The sequence below is a fragment of the Cyprinodon tularosa genome, unplaced genomic scaffold (assembly GCF_016077235.1).
Source record: "Cyprinodon tularosa strain WSP-4 unplaced genomic scaffold, ASM1607723v1 ctg7, whole genome shotgun sequence".
Lineage (NCBI taxonomy): Eukaryota > Metazoa > Chordata > Actinopteri > Cyprinodontiformes > Cyprinodontidae > Cyprinodon > Cyprinodon tularosa.
Genome location: NW_024039451.1, coordinates 344444 through 367348, shown reverse-complemented (window position 1 = coordinate 367348; position 22905 = coordinate 344444). Strand labels below are relative to the sequence as shown.

The 22905-nt window shown below is 40.0% G+C and overlaps 1 protein-coding gene across 1 annotated transcript in view; it reads right to left on the bottom strand.

Annotated features, from left to right (window-relative positions):
* man1b1a (mannosidase, alpha, class 1B, member 1a) overlaps positions 1–22085 on the bottom strand; it is a 34028-nt gene extending 11943 nt beyond the window's left edge. Inside the window, exons 1-10 of the mRNA XM_038268235.1 lie at positions 21817–22085; positions 13623–13760; positions 9759–9867; positions 9428–9633; positions 8295–8443; positions 4609–4727; positions 2989–3180; positions 2595–2743; positions 2299–2487; positions 40–230 (exon numbers count right to left, since the gene is read on the bottom strand). Of these exons, the coding sequence (XP_038124163.1) occupies positions 40–230; positions 2299–2487; positions 2595–2743; positions 2989–3180; positions 4609–4727; positions 8295–8443; positions 9428–9633; positions 9759–9867; positions 13623–13724 (1406 nt within the window). The 5' untranslated portion in view covers positions 13725–13760; positions 21817–22085. The remainder of the gene's footprint in view (positions 1–39; positions 231–2298; positions 2488–2594; positions 2744–2988; positions 3181–4608; positions 4728–8294; positions 8444–9427; positions 9634–9758; positions 9868–13622; positions 13761–21816) is intronic.
* Between the last annotated feature and the right edge of the window lie 820 nt (positions 22086–22905).

The following is a 22905-nucleotide window of genomic DNA, read 5'->3' as shown; positions in this document are numbered from 1 at the left end:
TAAATTGTTCTTTGGATGATAAAACAGACGAGAAATTACTCGTCCTCAGTCTTTCCCCCCTGGATCCACTGCTTCAGCAGATATTCATAGTAGCTGTCTGCCCGGGCGCCGAGCGTAAACACGCCTTTGTGGGAGAACTGGCCGCTGTTAGTGTTGATGAACATGGGCACCAAGCCGTCATGTTTGCCGGGCAGCTTGTGGACAAGCCTCATGACTTCATTCGCAGCATCCTGGCAAGAGCAGAAAGGTAAACTATGAGATTAAAGACAACAACTAAAAATAAAACAGAAGCATTAAAGCTAATTAGAATGAAGACGTTTCATCAGATTACACTGATCAAACCCCATCAGGTAATGAAGGCAGTTTGTCCAGTTCATCTTAAGTTAGAAGAAGAAACATTTTCAGGCTGATGTTCTGATCAGAAGTAATTTCCCAACAACAAAGCCCTCATATCTACCTTTGACTTTAACGACCTAAGTTTAGTAATTGTGGTGCCAAAACACCCTACAAATCTACAATCTTACCGTTAGACCTAAGGGATGGTCAAACTTCTGCAGCAGTGTATCGCAGTTAGCTTGTCGCAATTCTTTTCGATTTTTGCCCGATATTGAAGCGTGACGTGCTCTATGTTATTCCACGCCACAACGCAAGACGGACAATCACGAACTAGCTGTGGGTCTAGATACGGCCGGGCCGTGAGGATGTGGGGGCACGTTTGTGCGACAATGGAGGGACTTGAGGGCGAAAAAGACCGGGGATCCAGGTGTAAACAGGGTCCCAATGTTCTCGCACACCTCGCTCTTCTAGCTGGTCCATCTTCACGAGTCATACAAACAAAACAAGCCGTCAAGGTAACAAAGAGGAAATACTCATAGTGTAGAGCGAATGTAGATTTGACCAATCAGAGGCCTCCTGTCTGCGGCACTGTTGGCGGTAACCTACAATTTTGGAGAGGTGAACCAGAGTGTCTGCGGAGGGGGCAGGGGCACATTTGTGTTCACTGCGAAACACACGCAGACAACCTGGTTTCTGAGTATAAATCAGCCTTTAAACTTAAATTGGTGCTCAGAATCAGCCAAAGTTCAGGTGATATGCCATGATTGGCGATCGGCCAGTCATTCTGAAAAAGCAGATTTTAAGCGCCGGTCATAGCTTTGTTGATGATTTAACAAAGGGAAGAGGAGACAGCATTCTAAGCACAGACAGGAGCAGCTGGGAATCAGGGTGAGAAAACCGACATAGAGAGCGCTATATATTCTGGAGCTTAGGATTGGAGGAGCCTGCTGGGCAGAAAGCACACCGGAGTGGGGAGATAAGGCAGCTCAAGAGGAGAGTGCAGGAGCACAGTAGCCTCGTGAGACCATCCTGATCTCGCGGGTTTTCAAGATTCCGCTCGCTAGTCAGTCTGGAGACTCTCCGTTGAAGAAAATTTGGAGCCGTTCACCAAACGAACGTCCAATCAGCGTTGGCTTTGAGGCGGGTTGAGGTGTGACACAACGAGAAGCGTGACAGTTCAGTCTAAAGAACATGGCGGCTTCAGCCGATGAAACTAGCGTTAGCGTGGCTATAGAGCAAGTTTTATCGGAATTACAGAGTATTTCTTCACTGAAAGAAGAGCAAAACACTGCTCTGGAGGCTTTTCTCAGAGGAAAATATGCTTTTGCTCTTCTCCCCACTGGTAAGACTTAGTGCAGGAGGTGGAAGAATGACAGCAGGGGTCAGAGAAGACTGTGTGCAAACAGCGTGTGGAGATGAAGCGACTGCTGGTTGGCGTTTAACTCTGGAGGTAGGATGATGAAACAATCCTTCTATGGCTAAATTAAAACAGCTTTCTTTAAAGCCACCTACAAACCTCTTAAGATAATTTCCTATTTCATTCTTTGTCAACAATATTTTCCTCATCTTTCATTTTGATTGAAAGTATATAATCTGCTGACCCGTTCAGTGAAACAATGGTCAGTTCATGATGCTTTATCATCTCCTCTAATTTTGATAACTAATTATACAATGTCGATATACATTGGACAGCAGTTGAAGAATGTATGGATTTTATGCTGTGATCGGTGCTCGGCTCTGAAAAAATCCTGACCAGTGCATGTCTACTTACCAGCAAATAAATCACAACAATTCTGCTGTTTGTTTCTAAACAAAGAAAACAAAGAATTTAAACGTGGGGCTTCTTAAAATGGAATTTACATGGCTCTTTATGGAGCTAGGAACTGTGGCTATTTTCAGCACAACATCAGGTTGGCTCAAACTGACACCACATCATCTCAATGCGCCACCTGTGGTCCGAACCTGGTACTGAGGGTCCTGGGTGATGTGGCTGAGCTCTCTGAACTCCAGCTGAATGCTGGTGACTTCAGCCAGCGTACTGTCTGCCGTCCACCGCGGTGGGTGCGCTGTTCCCTTCCCAATGTTGACATCTGAAAACGGGATTTTTGAGGGCGTTTTAAAGGCTGGCATCAGCCTGGACCCGATGTCTTTCTTTAAGAAAAGAGAAAAAAAAGGGAATTACAGACTGAATCATGTCCCCCCCTGGCACTGAAAAGAGAACAAATTCACACATCAGCTTCGGTTTTGGTTCAACTCACAGCTTTATCTAGGAAGAGCTGGTCTCCTGTCAGGTGGTAGCAGCTCAGCAGCCCGCCCAGAATACGAATAGTCGTTTCAAAAAGATTTACGTCCACATTCTTGTCAAAGGAGAGCTCTTTCTCCACCCAGCTCCTTGCTTCAGCGAACTCTGCATTAAGAGAGGTTAATTACCACCCTATCACGGAGGGAAATGGGACTTTATTTGCACAAAGATGTTGTTTCAATTATAAAGCCGTCTAACAGCAGCCTTCCAAGGTAGGGCGAAGCTTCGCCAAAGTAAGACACCCCCCTAAACTTTTTAAGCTACATCCTTGTTCAACCTGATGTAACAGTCTCTACATACTGACTGGTTACTTTTAAAACTAATGGCAGGAAAAGCTAAATAAAAAACACCTTCTTTTAGTCCCAGGATCCACATGGTGTCCAAAGAGTCGATCAGGGTCAGCCCCAATCCAAACCATTCACTGAATGATTTGGAGATGGGTTTGAGCTCGTCGTGACCCCAGGCGTATTCCTTGTAGGCTTTCCAAGCATGTCTGAAGGCATCGCGTACCGCCTCCAATCGCTCAGGAGTTCCAGGAGAAACTGAATATAAACAAGACAATGATTAAAAAATAATAATGATTTAATAGAGATTTGTTTAAGAGAAATGCGTTGTTTAGCAACCTCACTGCTGATACAAACATTCTTAACCCTTTATAGGGCACTCTGTGAAATACTCAAAATTCCAAGCCAGTAGTGTTATTGGAATCCAGAACAAGACCTTAAATATGGATGTTTTAATGGCAAAAATGAATGTCAATTAAAGAAAAAAAAAAGTGCCTCTATAAGAAATTCATGAAAAACAATTTTTTTTTTGCTAGAATATAACCTTAGAGGCATTAATGCTGATACTTACAATTACATTTTTTAGTTTATAAGCCCAAATATAATTTTTTTTTTAAACTTTTTAATTAACTTCTTTTTTCTTGACTTGTTAACTTTTTTTTCCAACTTAATTTACAGTAGGACATATATCATTCAAGGGCTGTCTAATTGGTCAAATGCCAAAATAAGATGTACAGCCATGTAGCAGGATCTTTGTTGAATGGCTGGATATAGATCTTGTGCTTCTAGACCTCACTGAGAGACAAGTGGGACTCCATCAGTAAGGGGTTTGCAAGTGATCAAAAACAGTAACCTGCCCTATAAAGGGTTAAAGAATTATTTATAAAATATTTTAAACAATTTAGCATTCAGATGAATTCCCCCCACATTACATTAATATATATCAATAAAACAAGGAGAATGTTGGTCTTGTGGGTTAAAGCAGTGCAATTGTGATCTGAGAAGGTTGAAAGAACCTGTTTCAATCTCCAGTCTCCACTCTGGGTTAAGAGCAAAAACCCAAAAATGCTCCCCGGGCGCCACACAATGGCAGCCGACTGCTCCCCAAGGGGATGGGTTAAATGCAATGATAAATTTCTCCACTGTGTGTGCAATACTTATTGTTAGGTTTAAAAAAAAAGTGCAGCATTAATCACAACAGCTCAGGTGGAGGAATCTCTTGACAGCACTCCATAGATCTGGCTCTTATAGAAGCCCTGGTTTCAGTTTGCCAAAAGTAAGTAGATGAACCATGAAAATCTAGTGGTGATCCGATCAGGTGAGACCAAAATTAAAGTCTTGGTCACATAAAACCTGCTATACTGGGTATCACCCTGTATAGCATGTCGAAACACAGTGGTGGAAGCATCATGCTGTGGTGATGCTTATCTTCACGAAAGCTTGGAGAAGCTATATACAAGGAGAATCCTTACAGAAAACCTGTCATAGGCTGTTAAGGCCTGAAACTGAGTGAAAGTTTTGTTGCCACCTATTGAAGTCTGTTTTCTGGTATTAACATTTTTTTTTTGTTTTATTAAACTATTTTTTTTCTTAGACCAAAGAAGCTGGGAACATTTGTACTCATCCCATCCTGCTTGCTACAGAAACTAACATGTGAAAGGTAAACAGATGCGGGTCATGGCTGACCTTGCTGAGGGACGGTGGCTGCAGGGTTGGCAGGTGCCTGAGGCTCCACAGCTTCTTTCTCATTGGCTGAGGGTGGAGGCTCTGTGGCCTGCTCAGCTTCAATCATTGCTCCTCTCCAGCTGTACGGTGAAAGCAACAACCCACTGCTTTATATCGAAATCACTTTGATGTGCCTCTGTGATTCAAATACTGTTAACAAAGTGAACCAAATGGAATGAAAAGGGTTTCTTTATGTCCAGTGAAGTCCAAAACTATTAATACTCCTGGCACATTTTAATGCAAAACAGTTTTATTACACTTTGCTTTATTACAGGATAACTACAGGTGCTGGTCATAAAATTAGAATATCATGAAAAAGTAGATTGATTTCAGTAATTCCATTTAAAAAGTGAAACTTGTATATTATATTCATACATTACATACAAACTCATATATTTCAGATGTTTATTTTGTTTAATTTTGATGATTACAAATGACAACAAATGAAAATCTCAAATTCATCATATCAGAAAATTAGAATATTGTGAAAAGGTTCAAAATTGATGGCCCCTGGTGCCACACTCTAATCAGCTAATTAACTCAAACCACCTGCAAAAGCCTTTAAATGGTCTTTCAGTCTAGTTCTATAGGCTACACAATCATGGGGAAGACTGCTGACTTGACAGTTGTCCAAAAGACGACCATCGACACCTTGCACAAGGAGGGCAAGACACAAAAGGTCATCGCTAAAGAGGCTGGCTGTTCACAGAGCTCAGTGTCCAAGCACATTAATAGAGAGGCGAAGGGAAGGAAAAGATGTGGTCGAAAAAAAGTGTACAAGCAAGAGAGATAACCGCACCCTGGAGAGGATTGTGAAACAAAACCCATTCAAAAATGTGGGGGAGATTCACAAAGAATGGACTGCAGCTGGAGTGAGTGCTTCAAGAACCACCACACACAGACGTATGAAAGACATGGGTTTCTGCTGTCGCATTCCTTGTGTCAAGCCACTCTTGAACCACAGACAGCGTCAGAAGCGTCTTGCCTGGGCTAAAGAGAAACAGGACTGGACTGCTGGTGAGTGTTCCAAAGTCATGTTCTCTGATGAAAGTAAATTTTGCATTTCCTTTGGAAATCAAGGTCCCAGAGTCTGGAGGAAAAGAAGAGAGGCACTTCATCCACGTTGCTTGAAGTCCAGTGTAAAGTTTCCACAGTCAGTGATGGTTTGGGGTGCCATGTCATCTGCTGGTGTTGGTCCATTGTGTTTTCTGAGGTCCAGGGTCAACGCAGCCACATACCAGGAAGTTTTAGAGCACTTCATGCTTCCTGCAGCTGACCAACTTTTTGGAGATTCAGATTTCATTTTCCAACAGGACTTGGCACCTGCACACAGTGCCAAAGCTACCAGTACCTGGTTGAAGGACCATGGTATCCCTGTTCTTAATTGGCCAGCAAACTCTCCTGACCTTAACCCCATAGAAAATCTATGGGGTATTGTGAAGAAGAAGATGCAATACACCAGACCCAACAATTCAGAAGAGCTAAAAGCCACTATTAGAGCAACCTGGGCTATCATAACACCTGAGCAGTGCCACAGACTGATCGACTCCATGCCACGCCGCATTGCTGCAGTAATACAGGCCAAAGGAGGCCCAACTAAATACTGAGTGCTGTACATGCTCATACTTTTCATGTTCATACTTTTCAGTTGGCCAACATTTCTATAAATCCTTTGTTTTTATTGGTCTTCAGTAATATTCTAATTTTCTGATATGATGAATTTGAGATTTTCATTTGTTGTCATTTGTAATCATCAAAATTAAACAAAATAAACATCTGAAATATATGAGTTTGTATGTAATGTATGAATATAATATACAAGTTTCACTTTTTAAATGGAATTACTGAAATCAATCTACTTTTTCATGATATTCTAATTTTATGACCAGCACCTGTAAACAAGATAGCAGGAGAATCAAGATGAAAATTAGAAAATATTACCTGTCTATCTGCATTTTATCCAGAAGCTGTGTCCTACAAATGATTTATAACCTTCTTAATAATCCTTAGAATAATCTCAGCATTAGAACACAGTTTTGTAAATCCTGATCAGCTTTTTGCTTGTTTCCAGTAATATTTTGTCCACTTTGTCTCTGTGATAAGCTTATAGTCTTTGAGTTTGGATGTATCCTTGCCATCACCTCAATCTTTAACCCCCTCCCTAGATTCTCTATTAGAGAAACGTTAATCATACTTCATATCAGGAGAAACATATCACTAAGTTAAGTAAAAAAGTAAAAAAAAGCAACAACAGCAGCAATAGATGAATAAATAAATCTGAATCTGAAGTATTATATAAATAACAATATAAATAAAATAGGGTGAATGTGGTGAATTTTTATTCTGTACAGTGTGATATATATCTTTAAAAAAAGCAGTGTGTGGAGAAGTTCTATTATTTACAGTGTTGACTAAAATAACATAAATTACTAAAATGACTTACTTGACTAAGACAAAAATTGATTTTCGCCATTTAGACTAAGACTAAAGCTAAATCGGGAAGGCAATGACTTAATATGACTAAGACTAAAATTGATTTTCGTCATTTAGACTAAGACTAAAGCTAAATCGGGAAGGCAATGACTAAATATGACTAAGACTAAAATTGATTTTCGTCATTTAGACTAAGACTAAAGCTAAATCGGGAAGGCAATGACTAAATATGACTAAGACTAAAATTGATTTTCGCCATATAGACTAAGACTAAAACTAAATCGGGAAGGCAATGACTAAATATGACTAAGACTAAAATTGATTTTCGCCATATAGACTAAGACTAAAACTAAATCGGGAAGACAATGACTAAGTATGACTAAGACTAAAATTGATTTTCGTCATTTAGACTAAGACTAAAACTTAATCGGGAAGGCAATGGCTAAATATGACTAAGACTAATATCGATTTTCGTCATTTAGACTAAGACTAAAGCTAAATCGGGAAGGCAATGACTTAATATGACTAAGACTAAAATTGATTTTCGTCATTTAGACTAAGACTAAAGCTAAATCGGGAAGGCAATGACTTAATATGACTAAGACTAAAATTGATTTTCGTCATTTAGACTAAGACTAAAGCTAAATCGGGAAGGCAATGACTTAATATGACTAAGACTAAAATTGATTTTCGTCATTTAGACTAAGACTAAAGCTAAATCGGGAAGGCAATGACTTAATATGACTAAGACTAAAATGGATTTTCGTCATTTAGACTAAGACTAAAGCTAAATCGGGAAGGCAATGACTTAATATGACTAAGACTAAAATTGATTTTCGTCATTTAGACTAAGACTAAAGCTAAATCGGGAAGGCAATGACTTAATATGACTAAGACTAAAATTGATTTTCGTCATTTAGACTAAGACTAAAGCTAAATCGGGAAGGCAATGACTTAATATGACTAAGACTAAAATTGATTTTCGTCATTTAGACTAAGACTAAAGCTAAATCGGGAAGGCAATGACTAAATATGACTAAGACTAAAATTTATTTTTGTCATTGTGACCAAGAATAAATAAAAAAAAAGCTGACAAAATCAACACTGATCTGAACTTGCCAGGACTATTAATCTTTCTTTGCTTCACTGGATATAAAAAACGAGGTTTTTAACTGTTTTCCTTTTTAAAATCTAGCATAAAACGGCCAGATTACCTGACAATCTTTTTCTCATTCTCTTCCTCTTCCTCTCCAGCCTCTTTCAGAACCACCTCAGGGTTTTGTTTTGCCTCACTGACTGCATCAGGGTTAGCAGCATCTTTTTGTGGGCTTGGTGAAGCCCTTTTGTTTAAAAATGGCTTCCTCTGCAGGTAAAACGGAAAATATACAGAAAATAGTAACAGAAAATAGCTCAAAACTCAAAATTAAACTTAAAATACATTAACCTCAACATATTCAACATAAAAACACGAGGAGCAGAAAGAGTCTCAGCAATATCGCTGCATCTATTGCATTTTAAATCTTGCTTTAAAACAATTAAAATGTTATCCATGTCACGTTCTTTGCTTTATAAAGTAAAAGTATTGGACAAAGTAACCTGTCTAAAGCTTATCTACTTATTTCCACAGTAACCTTTATCAATTTAAATCCTTCACCATAGATTAGAAGCAGACACAGATTCAAACAGATGCATTGATTTCTTGCTGTTTAAATCCCTTTTAACGATGATACAGGCGACACCGGGTCGGCAGTCACAATCTGAATGTCATTTTAATTAGAGGCTTCATTTTTATTTAGGCCTCCAAAAATATTTATTGTTTTTTCATCTCTTTGATCCATTATATTGAATCTCAGCACTTCGACCATTTTAGTCATTCAACCGAGGTGGTCATACTTTAGGGTTCGAGAGGAGAGGAGAGGAGAGGAGAGAAAGGAAGAGAAGAGAGGAGAAGAGGAGAGGAGAAGAGAAAGGAAGAGAGGAGAGATGGGAGAAGAGAAGATAATGGATAGTAGAGGGACTATAAGGAATGGAGGGAGGGGTATATGGGTGGACAGACAAATGGATAGCCGACAGGCAGACAGATGAATGGAACAAGGAATAATAATTTGGATGGATGGATGGACAGACTGCCAGATAAAGAGACAAATGAGAACCTGTGGGAAAAGGAGGACAGAATGACTAATCATATTTTCTAGACTGTGGAGGAACCCTGCATGCAGGTCTATGATTTAAGAACCTGAACAACACTATTATTAATATTCTTTAGAAACAAAAAAAAGCAATCAACTTAGTATATTTAAAAGAAGAGCACATGCACTCAGACATCTTGACAACCGAAAACTCCAACCTTGGTGGGGGGTTTAGCCAAAGCGGGGATATTTGGTCCTCTGGGCTCCATGGTATCCGGTGGACCCTCAGCGGGCTCCAGATGTGGCCCGGCTACAGGAGCCGGAGGTTTACCTTCAGCGGGCCTCAGCACCGGTTTTAGGCCTGGGGGGACCATGTTCAAACCTCTGTCATTCACCTCCAGCCAGTCCTCTTTATCAGACAGCCCTACAGAAAACATGCAGGACAAGTATCATCACAAACATGACAAATATTCCATTTTAACTCTCAAGCTCCAGTGTTAAAATTATCTTCTGTATTTGTTTGGCATTAAGTCAGTATTTTAGCTTTACCTCTCCACTGCTCTGTGATGCTGGGATAGGAGAGCAGTGCTAATATGAGCAGCAGAGCCAGCAGGAAGAGGATGAGGCTCCGCTGCAGCCGAGACAGCTGCTTCCATCTCTGTGGGCAGAAAAACAAACTGTGAATTAAGCTGAAGCTCAACTAATGGCTCTGAGTAGCAATTACAGACGGCTCAAAGCAGATTTAAACAACTCACCCAAAAATAACTTGACATGTAAAAAGTACAAAAGAAAATTGCGGATGATGGACCTTACCCTGAGCAAACTGAGCATCACTCTTCATCTAATGTGTTGCTTTAGCTGAATAAACTCAGAGAACAAGTAATTTATCTCTGAAGAGAGGGGGAGATGAGCTCGGAGTCTCTCAGGAAAGAAAATGAGCAGCAGCCTGGTTCTACAATGCTGTCTGCTCTAATTAACACCTATGCAACAACATGAAACTATTGAGCCATCTCCTTTAAAGTGAACCATAAACAGGCTCTGGGGAACACCACAGGGATAGTTGCCTGTGGGTGAAAAAACTTTTCTCTTCTATGATGCAAACTTTTCTGTTCAGCTTTAGATTGCAAACAGAAACAAAACACATTGTGGCCTGCATTAGAATTCTGTTCACACCAATAGTTTATATTTTAGATAAACACAAAGTCTTAAACCGTGAGCTTTTGTATTTAGCTCCTTTTCCTCTGGCACTATTGAATTTGTGTAGTTATTGACCTTTAATGTTTAGAATGGAATCTGACACTTAGTGACATTAAAACATCAATCTGTGCTCCATCCATTAAAACATTTATATTGTCAAGAAAAAGAGTCTATCAACTGAAGGATGCTCATTGAAGCTAATAATGGATGGATGGATGGATGGATGGATGGATGGATGGATGGATGGATGGATGGATGGATGGATGGATGGATGGATGGATGGATGGATGGATGGATGGATGGATGGATGGATGGATGGATGGATGGATGGATGGATGGATGGATGGATGGATGGATGGATAAGGAAAGAACAGATGGTAAACAATCCACCCATCTCTTGACCTGACTCCGCCAGATGGATTTGCTCCTCATATCCATCTGGAAACCTTCCGTTGAAGTAATTTTGGGAATGGACAAAAATACTGGTTAGCTGATTGGCCTATGTTGGTGATAGACGGGCCAAATAAACCAATCAGATCAACGAAGCATATGACGTACTAACAGCCAGGCTACTCTTGTCGAAACCAGTCGGGAGAAGAGCAAAAACATCTTTTCCTCTGAGAAAAGCCTCCAGAGCAGTGTTTTGCTCTTCTTTCAGTGAAGAAATACTCTGTAATTACGATAAAACTTGCTCGATAGCCACGCTAACGCTAGTTTCATCGGCTGAAGCCGCCATGTTCTTTAGACTGAACTATCGCGCTTCTCGTTGCGTCACACCTCAACCCGCCTCAAAGCCAACGCTGATTGGACGTTCGTTTGGTGAACGGCTCCAAATTTTCTTTAACGGAGAGTCTCCAGACTGATCTGCGAGTGAAACCTTGAAAGCTCGCGAGATCAGGATGGTCTCACGAGGCTAGCCATCCCTCCCTCTTATCCAGATCAAGTACAAGAGTTGGATGGATGTTGGAAAAACCAATCAGAAGGGTGAATAGCTAAATGGATCAATGGGGACATGGACAGGTCGTCCAGGGGAAAATTTTGAAGACTTTTATGCCCCATTTACACAACCACTTGGAGCTTTTTTTTTTGGATTGGTTAACTGGCCAAGCTTGGTTCTTACAACCATTTACATATCATGCTAGCATGTTTCCTTGTCTCCTATCTGCGGTCCACTATGCTACAGCTCTCAAGGCGGGAATTACACAAACAAAAATGGCAGCGCCCATAATATTCAGGAACTTATGTGCCTGGATAGCGTCTTCCGCCCAAATTTCAATAAGAGTCTCGGCATCATCCCAGGTCGCATCGCGCTCTTTTGATGTCATTTATTGTTAATAGGCTGAGAAGATGTTCGTGTTGTGAACAGGAGAAGAGATCTGCGAATTGCAAAGCTGGACACATGATGGCGTCTGCTCACGCCTTTTTTGTTATCAGAGAACCGAGCCACAGACCAACCGTGACGTGCCCTACTGTTGAACTAGTTCTAGATTTAGCACAGTTCGGTTGAGTCTGGCACAGTCCAGTTCAATTATGTTCCATTTACACTCAACAGTTATCTCTGTTACCGTGCTCGGACCGTTCTCGACACTGTTTCAAAAGGGTAGTCTGAATGGGGCTTTAGATGTTCGGACAAGGATTAAAATCTGGAAAAGAAATAACAGCTGTGCTGCTGCCATTAACACCTTTGTTTATAGATGTTGGAGATCTACCCGTTTTTCAGTGTAGTCCTGTTTCTCTGACTGTGACTGGCCGGATGTGCTCTCTGACATGGGAGCTGGCTCGTAGCTCGTCCGCCTTTTACAGTTGCTTTTTATATCTCTGCTTCTGTCTCCTTGAACCCCAGTCGGCCTCAGCAGATGGCCGCTTACACCGAGCCTGGTTCTGCTGGAGGTTTCTTCCTGTTAAAAGGGAGTTTTTCCTCTCCACTGTCACTATAAGCATGTTTGGTGTGAGGGATTGCCTTCGGTAAATGAGTCGATGCAAATTGGTTTTCCTTAGATAGAAAACTTTGAATAAATTTGACTGTATGATGTGGTGAACTGTAAAGTGCCTTGTGATGACGTGTTGTGAATTGGCACTATAGAAATAAACTGAACTAAATTGAATTGAATATATAATTCTTCTTCATTTAAAGACCTTAATAATCCTTACATCCATTCTTATCCAGCCTCGATCACTGACCCGGTGTGTCCTTAAATTTTTACTTTACTTCTATTGTGACCTGAGGGAAATTTGGTTTCCTTTCAGGTTATTCAGCATTATTTTGTTTTCCCTCTGAAAGCCAAGAAACTGAACCACCCCTCAGACATACAGACTCTCTGTTACCAGTCAGGTGATATGCTGTTGAACTAGTTCAACGAGGATGTAACTGAAAACCTCATTTTAACAGCAGAGATGATGAAATGATTTAAGAAAACATGAGAGCTGTGGCAGAAAAAGACACTTCAGAGGGAAATATAATTCAGGGAGACTATTCTGACAGTGAGTTTCTCCCCCTTTAAAAGCTAAATCAGTTTGAAAGGAGGCTTTAAATCATCAGAAACCTCAGAATGTAAAGATTTAACCCATCACTGATTTAATACAGCTCAAAGGATTTTTGGACAACTTTTCTCTGCAAAACCTCAAAATATCTCAGAGTTCTGTCAGGCTGGTGAGAAAACGAGAGCAGAACAGGGGCTGTGATTTCTGCAACGATCCAATGCTTGATTATGTGCCTTATAAGGAGGATTAACCGCAGTGTTTATGAAACATTTCTGTTTTTGAGACAAATCAATTGCTGTGCTGCAATCTTTTTTTAAATATTTCTGATATGGAGCTGCTAAATCTCTCCAATGTCTCCGATAAGACCCACAAGTTTCCTGAATACATTACATGTCTGATCCTTTCAATGAGATTTACTCCATTCTGCTGTTCCCACTTTGTTTCATTTGACTTGCAGAACAAGCAGTTTATTCTTAGCTCTTTTCACTTTTCAACAAGGACGCATTTCTCTGCAGTTTAGGTGGTTTATGTTTTGCACGTCGTAAATGATATGTGAAAAAATATGATGAAAATTATAGACACTATATTTCATATAAGATTTCAGCTTCACTAAAGAAAATGAAAGGGACGTTTTCACATAGGTAAATCTTTCAGATGTGAATGGCAGCGCTGTTAGAACGGTGGGTGAGTTTTCTGATCCAGTAGTTTATCACCCTGCCGTAAAGAGCCACTCACCCTCCAGCAGGATTGTCTTCGGTGTTTACCGTTGTTGTAGGCGTGGCTGTGGGGATCACCAAGGTTCAAAGCGATAAAGTCCTTCCTTGGAGGAGGGTACATCCTCAGTTCTGATGATACGGTTGCAGGTCATAGAATCTACCCATGAAAAACTAAAAGTTAAAAAAACAGAAATGCACTTTGACATCATTTATCTATCATCCCTCCTCTGCAAATGCCCATTAGCCTTGCCTCTTTCTCCCGTGCATCCACCAGTTCTCTGGCCTTTTAAGTTTAAAAAAACGTTTTTTTTTTCCTCCGTAAATTGTGATTATGTGAGAGTTTATGTGCTTCTCTGCGTTGTCCTGTGAAGGACAGATGCCCTGTCAACGGCATAGAGCCATAACCACACATATTGCCAAATGACCACTAGAGCTACGCGCCAGACAACCGACATCCTGCAATAAGCAGACAGGTATAATAAATATCAGGGTTTCAGATAACCATTAATTTGCTAATCTATTAAGTAGTTGATAACATTTATAGATCAATAAAATAATGATCACACAGCAAAAGATGCCTTAAAAAAGCTTTGATACAGACTTTAAACAAAGTGAACCTAAATCTATGCATGTTGAGGAGTTCCGGATAGAGCTTAATCACGGATAAAATATGTTTCTATATCTACAGGTGCTGGTCATAAAATTAGAATATCATGAAAAAGTAGATTGATTTCAGTAATTCCATTTAAAAAGTGAAACTTGTATATTATATTCATACATTACATACAAACTCATATATTTCAGATGTTTATTTTGTTTAATTTTGATGATTACAAATGACAACAAATGAAAATCTCAAATTCATCATATCAGAAAATTAGAATATTACTGAAGACCAATAAAAACAAAGGATTTATAGAAATGTTGGCCAACTGAAAAGTATGAACATGAAAAGTATGAGCATGTACAGCACTCAGTATTTAGTTGGGCCTCCTTTGGCCTGTATTACTGCAGCAATGCGGCGTGGCATGGAGTCGATCAGTCTGTGGCACTGCTCAGGTGTTATGATAGCCCAGGTTGCTCTAATAGTGGCTTTTAGCTCTTCTGAATTGTTGGGTCTGGTGTATTGCATCTTCTTCTTCACAATACCCCATAGATTTTCTATGGGGTTAAGGTCAGGAGAGTTTGCTGGCCAATTAAGAACAGGGATACCATGGTCCTTCAACCAGGTACTGGTAGCTTTGGCACTGTGTGCAGGTGCCAAGTCCTGTTGGAAAATGAAATCTGCATCTCCAAAAAGTTGGTCAGCTGCAGGAAGCATGAAGTGCTCTAAAACTTCCTGGTATGTGGCTGCGTTGACCCTGGACCTCAGAAAACACAATGGACCAACACCAGCAGATGACATGGCACCCCAAACCATCACTGACTGTGGAAACTTTACACTGGACTTCAAGCAACGTGGATGAAGTGCCTCTCTTCTTTTCCTCCAGACTCTGGGACCTTGATTTCCAAAGGAAATGCAAAATTTACTTTCATCAGAGAACATGACTTTGGACCACTCACCAGCAGTCCAGTCCTGTTTCTCTTTAGACGCTTCTGACGCTGTCTGTGGTTCAAGAGTGGCTTGACACAAGGAATGCGACAGCAGAAACCCATGTCTTTCATACGTCTGTGTGTGGTGGTTCTTGAAGCACTCACTCCAGCTGCAGTCCACTCTTTGTGAATCTCCCCCACATTTTTGAAGGGGTTTTGTTTCACAATCCTCTCCAGGGTGCGGTTATCTCTCTTGCTTGTACACTTTTTTCGACCACATCTTTTCCTTCCCTTCGCCTCTCTATTAATGTGCTTGGACACTGAGCTCTGTGAACAGCCAGCCTCTTTAGCGATGACCTTTTGTGTCTTGCCCTCCTTGTGCAAGGTGTCGATGGTCGTCTTTTGGACAACTGTCAAGTCAGCAGTCTTCCCCATGATTGTGTAGCCTATAGAACTAGACTGAAAGACCATTTAAAGGCTTTTGCAGGTGGTTTGAGTTAATTAGCTGATTAGAGTGTGGCACCAGGGGCCATCAATTTTGAACCTTTTCACAATATTCTAATTTTCTGATATGATGAATTTGAGATTTTCATTTGTTGTCATTTGTAATCATCAAAATTAAACAAAATAAACATCTGAAATATATGAGTTTGTATGTAATGTATGAATATAATATACAAGTTTCACTTTTTAAATGGAATTACTGAAATCAATCTACTTTTTCATGATATTCTAATTTTATGACCAGCACCTGTATACCTGATGGGATGTGTAATGCTACGTTCACACCGGACGCAGCAGAAGCAGCGAGTTTACATGCAAAGTCAATTGTTGACGCGCAGCTGAAGCAGCACGTCATGATCGTTTAAGCATCTAACGCTCGTGACCCGCCGCAAAAACGCTGCTGCTCGAGATGGAAAAATTTAACTTTTGCTGCTCGACGTGCCGCGTCAACCAATCAGAGAAGCTGATCTGGGAGCTGGCAGAGAGAGAGACACATCGCTGATGATACAGAGCGCTGTGATCACTCCTCTGAAACAGTTTATTGACGCATAAATGAACTTAAAATGCTGAAATCTGCCGGCAGAATATGTTCGGTTTTATTATCCTGGTGCCTGCAGTTTGGATTATTTAGATGAACAACACCTACCAGCTGCCGCGGTGAACCGCGAGGAGGCGACCCGGCCAGAGGCTGCTGCTGAATGGGATTCCTACTGTCGGCGCACCGCTGGTATGTGGGGGTCTGAGCGGCTCCGACAGAAATAATATTGGAAGGCAGGATGGTCATCTGGATGAACTGACTGCACTGATGAAGTTTTCAGGTGGATTTTCTCACTTAAAAACATTAAAACTACTTTATTCCCACTGATCACAGCAAATATAGCTACAAGGCAAAGAAAGGATAGAGTAGCTCCACCCAACACGCGTCAGACACACTTTTGCACCGCGCAGCCAGAGCAGCAAAGCTGCTTCAGCCGTCTTCAGCATTCTTTGTCACTTTTAATCGATTACTGAATTAGTTAATTAATATTTTTTAAGTAATTGATTCAACTAAATAATTGTTTCAGCCCCAGAAAACTAGCCTGATAAAACAGACTAAATGCGAGATTAAATGTATAATTTAATTATTTTGGCCACTGGCGGGTGGGGCTAGTTTACTAGGCAACTAGAAAACTGGATAATTCAGTAATTTAAAATGAAGTTCTTTTGTTTACATTCATTTCTATATCTATATCAGTTCATGGTCCCTGTGTAGGGTGACCAGGAGTCCAGATTTGCGCAGGACAATCGTAATCTGGCCAACCAGGCTGACCTACACATGGCATAAGTCCATATGGCAAGGTTCAACGCTCTCTTTTATAAAATAGACTGGACCAATTACAGCGCAGGAGGCGGGCCCATAATGCAAAAGTGATTTTCTGTAGGAATAGCAGTCAAGATTACCGCTGATATGGAGCAATGTTTTATTTATGCTCTTTAATGGACTGAAAAAAACTGTTTATATTGTAAAAATTTAAACAAGTGGTTGCTGTGAAAGCTTCCCTTAAAGGTGTCAAAATTCTGCATTTTGTTATATACACTGATTCTGAAAAAAAGTTGGAACATACTTGCTTCATAAATGTTTTGTGACCAGCAAAATGCTTCAGTGTTATTCTATGGGTCAAATAGTAAAGCAAAGCATAGTAAAAGAATTTGGCACAATTTGTCACATTTGGAGAGGTTTGGAGACGCTGGTGACACCAAAAGTTCAAAGCCCCACAGCTCTGGAACTGCAGTAGCTAGAGTAGGGCTGGGCGATAATTCAATAACGATATATATCGATCGATAGACGTGTGGCGCAATAGAAAAAAAGAGGGTCGATAAAAGTTCGATAAAAAAGAAATGCAGTTTTCCTTCCTTCTCATTGTAGCCTAGCATGTAGGTTTATGCTAGTCACTGCTTCCTCCCAACCAATCACAATCGCGGACCCAGGCACGCCGTCACAAAGCACCGCCCTCTCAAACCACAACACAGAGCACATGAAGATGCAGCAAGGAGAGGCGGAGGAAATTGTTTCAAAGAAAGGTTTTTGTAGTTCGGCAGTCTGGCAGTATTTCGGTCATGGCAAGTCGGACCAAAAACAAACCACAGTCATCTGGAAAATGTGTAAGGAACCAGTGAAACCAGTCTGATAACGAAACCAACTTTTTTTTATCATCTCAGCCGCTCACAGCCGCAGGAGTACGAGCTGTGTAGGCCCCGGTGCGGCTCTCCTCCGAGGAATCTTCGGAAAATATATATATATTTTCAGTTCTGGGCAGTTTCCCACGTAGTTCTAACAATTGAGATAAAAATGCTGTGGGCCCAGAAACATCAAAGTAATAACTCAGGTTAAAGCAGGAAACGGGGGCGGTGGGGGGGCATTTATTTATTTGTTATATTTATTTTGGTCACTTTAGTTTATTCTTTGTCAGTATTTAATAACATAACTCAGGTCTCTTAAGTTATTTTTCTTTAAAACAATTCTGTTATGGTTAAAAAAGTTGGTTAAATAAAGATTTAATTCGAAGTCTGTGTTTGTGTTTTTTATTAAAATTAAATCATTTAGCAATATTATAAAAAGTCCAGGCAGAGCTGCACATAAAATATGGTTTCAAATCTTTTCAATAATTATCGATATCGATCAATATGCATTTTTTTTTATCGATAAGCTTTTTTTCTATATCGCCCAGCCCTAAGCTAGAGGTCTGAAATTTTCACCATTTGTAGTGGACATGATGTAGAACGGATGTAATACAATGAGACATGCCTTTTCTCAAGCACGTCTTTATTACTGCTGTTCAAAAAAGACCTATCATTTTCGAGAAAAAAAATAAATAAAAAAATACTTTAAGTCATGTTTGAACTGATGCGGCTTGGTTTGTCTTCTACTCACCCAATTTTATAATGTATTGCACATGTAATTTGGGCTTACAGTTCCTAAGTTATTTGATTCTCCATTTGGGTATGCAAAATAGGCAGGAATTGCCCAAAATGAGGTGGATGTTAAGAGGTTAAATGAAAAAAAAATATGTTTTTCTGTCAGATCTTTAATAATCTAATTGGTTCTAACCTGATGACGTTGACGCCTTTCAAATCGAGCTCTTTCAGCTCTTCATTAGACAATAAACCATGTATAGGTCATATCATTCTGACTGGCCAGGCTAGGGCAGAGCCGCATTTATCACTTCTGCCCCACCGTCCAACAAATTGAAGCAGTATCCTGCATTAGACATGTTCAAATTAGGAAAAAAAGTCTAAAATAAATATTAACTTTTCCTAAATGCTAAGAAATCAGAGCTTGAGTCGTTGTCACAGAACTCTTCCAGTACCCCATATCATGACCAAGCTGCACACCATGCTTTCAAAACAGAACAATTAAAGAATTTTAATAGAAAATATGGAAACTACATGATAGAATGCAGCCAAAACAAAAACTGTGGAAGGATTTAGAAGTGGGTGGTCAGGTGATTCTAGGGGCTTTTGGTGAAGTTTGCCAAAATTATTTTCCAAATTAGTAGAAGGGTATCCTTCTGTTACTCCTAAGCATCATATTTGTTTTTTATATTAGCAGACATCCCAAGTCTCCCAGAAGTTCCAGGAATCTCCCTGATATAGATAGTTGTTCACGGATGCCCGCGAGTCAGATCAATTATCCCGGATTTAAGACTCCGGGAGGTGGTGTTTTTTTAATGCGAGTGAGAGCATGCAGGCAATACAATAATTTGTGCGTCATGTGTGGATTAGAACTACTTCGATTGCGCAAGAACAAAAAGAGAGCGCAGGGTGCAGGGAGGAGGTTGCTGGTGAAACCTGTGCAGCGTATCTGTCCAAAGCGATGCTCGGTTCAACCAGCGATCTAGGCGACTGGTTGATCAGAGAGCTGATTGGATCAGTCTGATAAGTTTCTCTGGGTTACTCTCTGACAGTCATCTAGTTATCACTCAAAGCTGTGCATCCTGTGAAACGGCAGAGGTTGAATCCTCAAGTAAAAAAACGAAAATATAGGACTAATTTTACAGCAGAATTAGTGAAGGTGAGGAACAGAGGCGGATCTAAACCAAACGTACCAGGGGGCCAGGAGGGTGGCAGCATGTTTTCATGTGGGCACAGAAAAGCATCAAATAAAAACAGGGCAAGGGATTGAAATATATTAAAGGAATAGTACACCCAAACATGATTAGCCTTCATTTTCTACTCACCCCCATGCTGAACAACACTCTGGAGTACTTTTTTAATATCTCAAATGCATCTGGAGATCTGGGAGGCTTCTTGCTGTCTGCTGACATTCAAATAATGGAGGTCTATGGTGACCGAGACAGAAAGGTCCATAAAAGTCCACAAAAAACGTGTCAATATTCCTCCATACTGCTCGTCCAATGTATTCCAAGTGTCCTGAGTGGGTAGCATCCAGAATTTACTCGAAACGAAGTCATTTAGAATGTTTTTAGAGCATAAACAGTAGTGTATAGGATTTCCTGAAAGCGCGCACACGCGCGCTCACGACGCTACGGAAGCCGGCAGATCAAACCAGATGAAAGTGCGCATTCAGCGTCTGCTCTTCCAATAATGCAAGCGTAGAAGAAGAAATGTGCTGTTTACCTGTGCAAAGAAAGAAACAACGAAAGAAAAATATCTGAGGACTTCAGTGTTGAGGAAGAGCATGAGTTCTTTGCCGAGCTGAATGCGCTGGTTTGGTCTGCCGGCTTCCGTAGCGTCGTGAGCGCGCGTGTGCGCGCTTTCAGGAAATCCTATACACTACTGTTTATGCTAAAAAAACATTCTAAATGACTTCGTTTCGAGTAAATTATGGACGCTACCCACTCAGGACACTTGGAATACATTGGACGAGCAGTATGGAGGAATATTGACACGTTTTTTGTGGACTTTTATGGACCTTTCTGTCTCGGTCACCATAGACCTCCATTATTTGAATGTCAGCAGACAGCAAGAAGCCTCCCAGATCTCCAGATGCATTTGAGATATCAAAAAAGTACTCCAGAGTGTTGTTCAGCATGGGGGTGAGTAGAAAATTAAGGCTAATCATGTTTTGGGTGTACTATTCCTTTAAGAGAGCTGCATGAAGGGAAATTTCTTTTCAATTAGCTTGAATAGAAATTCTATTTCTTATGAGGTCAATATACATTTATAATTTAGGAATTTTACATATTTTTATTTAATTTAAGTAAAAACTACAGTTTTCTATAAAACTCGAATTAGAACTCAATAAAAAACTGTTAAATTAATCTGTAAAAATTTGAGGATTTTTTTTTTTATTTGTTGTGGAAAAAAAAACATTTAGCAGATGAAAACTGGGATCCTATCTCATTACCACTGAAGCTATCGCCTTATTGTTTTTCAATAATTAGTAAAAGAGAATTTATAAAGAAATAGAATGAAGTAGTTCCAAAGGACCTATCAGTAACCATGTCTGTTCCAGCGCATCATCATTAGAATTTCTGGCCCCCGTTGGCCCCTGTCTAGAACCGGCCATGGTGAGGAATGATGACACCGTGGCGGGGATGCACTGTTAAGCATCTCCCTGATATGAGTTTTTGGAACTTGGGATGTCTGAATTAGATCCATTCCTCCTATTTCTGTGCTGTCTCTTGAAAATATCGAATCTGTTATTTACTCCTCCCCCACAGGAAAAACTTTATCCTTCCAGTAAACATTCTAACAATTTGCTTGAATACTATAAAAATCCATCTTCAATGGCAACTGCTTTCATTTACAGATACACATTTCTTTAATCTGAGTATGCTACTTTAATAACTGTACAGTATTGAGTCTTAAATATATTAAGTGAAATTTGTATTTTGTCTTGAAAATGTGCCCTTACTGTAGAATATGTCAATTTGTTATTTTTTTTACTTTTGTATATTTATGCCCATTTCCATTCGCGTTTCATTTTGTTGTGGGTAGACTACCAGAAATGTTCCCACTGAGGGGACAATAAAGCATATATATTGTCTAAAAAGCGGTCGTTGATCCTGTTAATTTGAAATATTAATGGGAAACATGCAATTATGATGAGATACACTGCAAGATAACTACGTAAGGTATAATTTCTCTTCTATTTGGTCACATAATTTAAACAAATGATCAATTCTTTAACGGTGTACCCGATCCGGGGTTCGGTCCCCTCCCCTCTCTCTTACCTTTAGGGTTTCTGCTGAAACCCAAACAGCTGTTAGCTTCCAGAGGCTAGCCCGCCTCTTCCGGTGGCTTTAACATCAAAATAATATCCGTTTCGGAGCCAAAAGCACAAACGATTTTAACGAGTGGTCTGTCTGACTTTTATACTAAAGCCAAAATGTGCTATATAACAAGCAACACGGAATGAAACTGGAGGAAAAAAGCTAAAGTTAAAGAATGAGCTACCAATTAGGGATGCGGAAAAGGACACAGCAGTGATTACGTAAGGCACCACGTGCGTGACGTAAGGACGTTGACAGTTTCTTCTTCTTCTTATGGGATTTTATGGCGGTTGGCAGACTTGTGAATTGTGCATTACCGCCACCAACTGATATGGAGTAAAGCAAGATAACAGGAAACGATTCACCCCCCCCCCAAAAAAAAAAAAAAAAAAAAAAAAAAAAAAAAAAAAAAAAAAAAAAAAAAAAAAAAAAAAAAAAAAAAAAACCTGTGTAACTTAAACCAACATAATACTAAATCACATTTGCCCATATAATTTTAATTTACTCTAGGTCATCTTAACTCTGCCAGTTTCTGATGGTCCCATCGGTCCTCCCATCATACTTCCAACCATCTCCCAGTTCAAATCTTTAATGTCCAGATATTTTTCTGCAGCCTTCACTATTATTTTGATTTTTTCCGTTTTTTTTGTTGTCTGTGCAGTACAATTAATTACTTCTACCATGAAAAGAACAAAATTTGTCTTTTTAACAATAAGTGAGTCTTCATTAATTTTTGGAGATTTCTCTAGAGGTTTGGAATTTGCTGTGTGTTGAACTGTAGGTTTGGGTTTTTCTGACTGAGATGGGATCCTTTTTGCAGCTTCAGCGTAGGTTATTCCGAGCTCAAATTTCATTTTTTTAATTTCCTCAGACCTTTTGCTTGCTTCACAGCCGCGATAGGCAGCAGTATGTTCTCCACCACAATTACAGCATTTTATTTTAGCTTCTTTTCCACATTTTCCGTACTCATGTTCTCCTGCACACCTTCCACACCTCTGTTTCCCTTTACAAACTGCTGCAACGTGACCGAATTTTTGGCATTTGAAACAT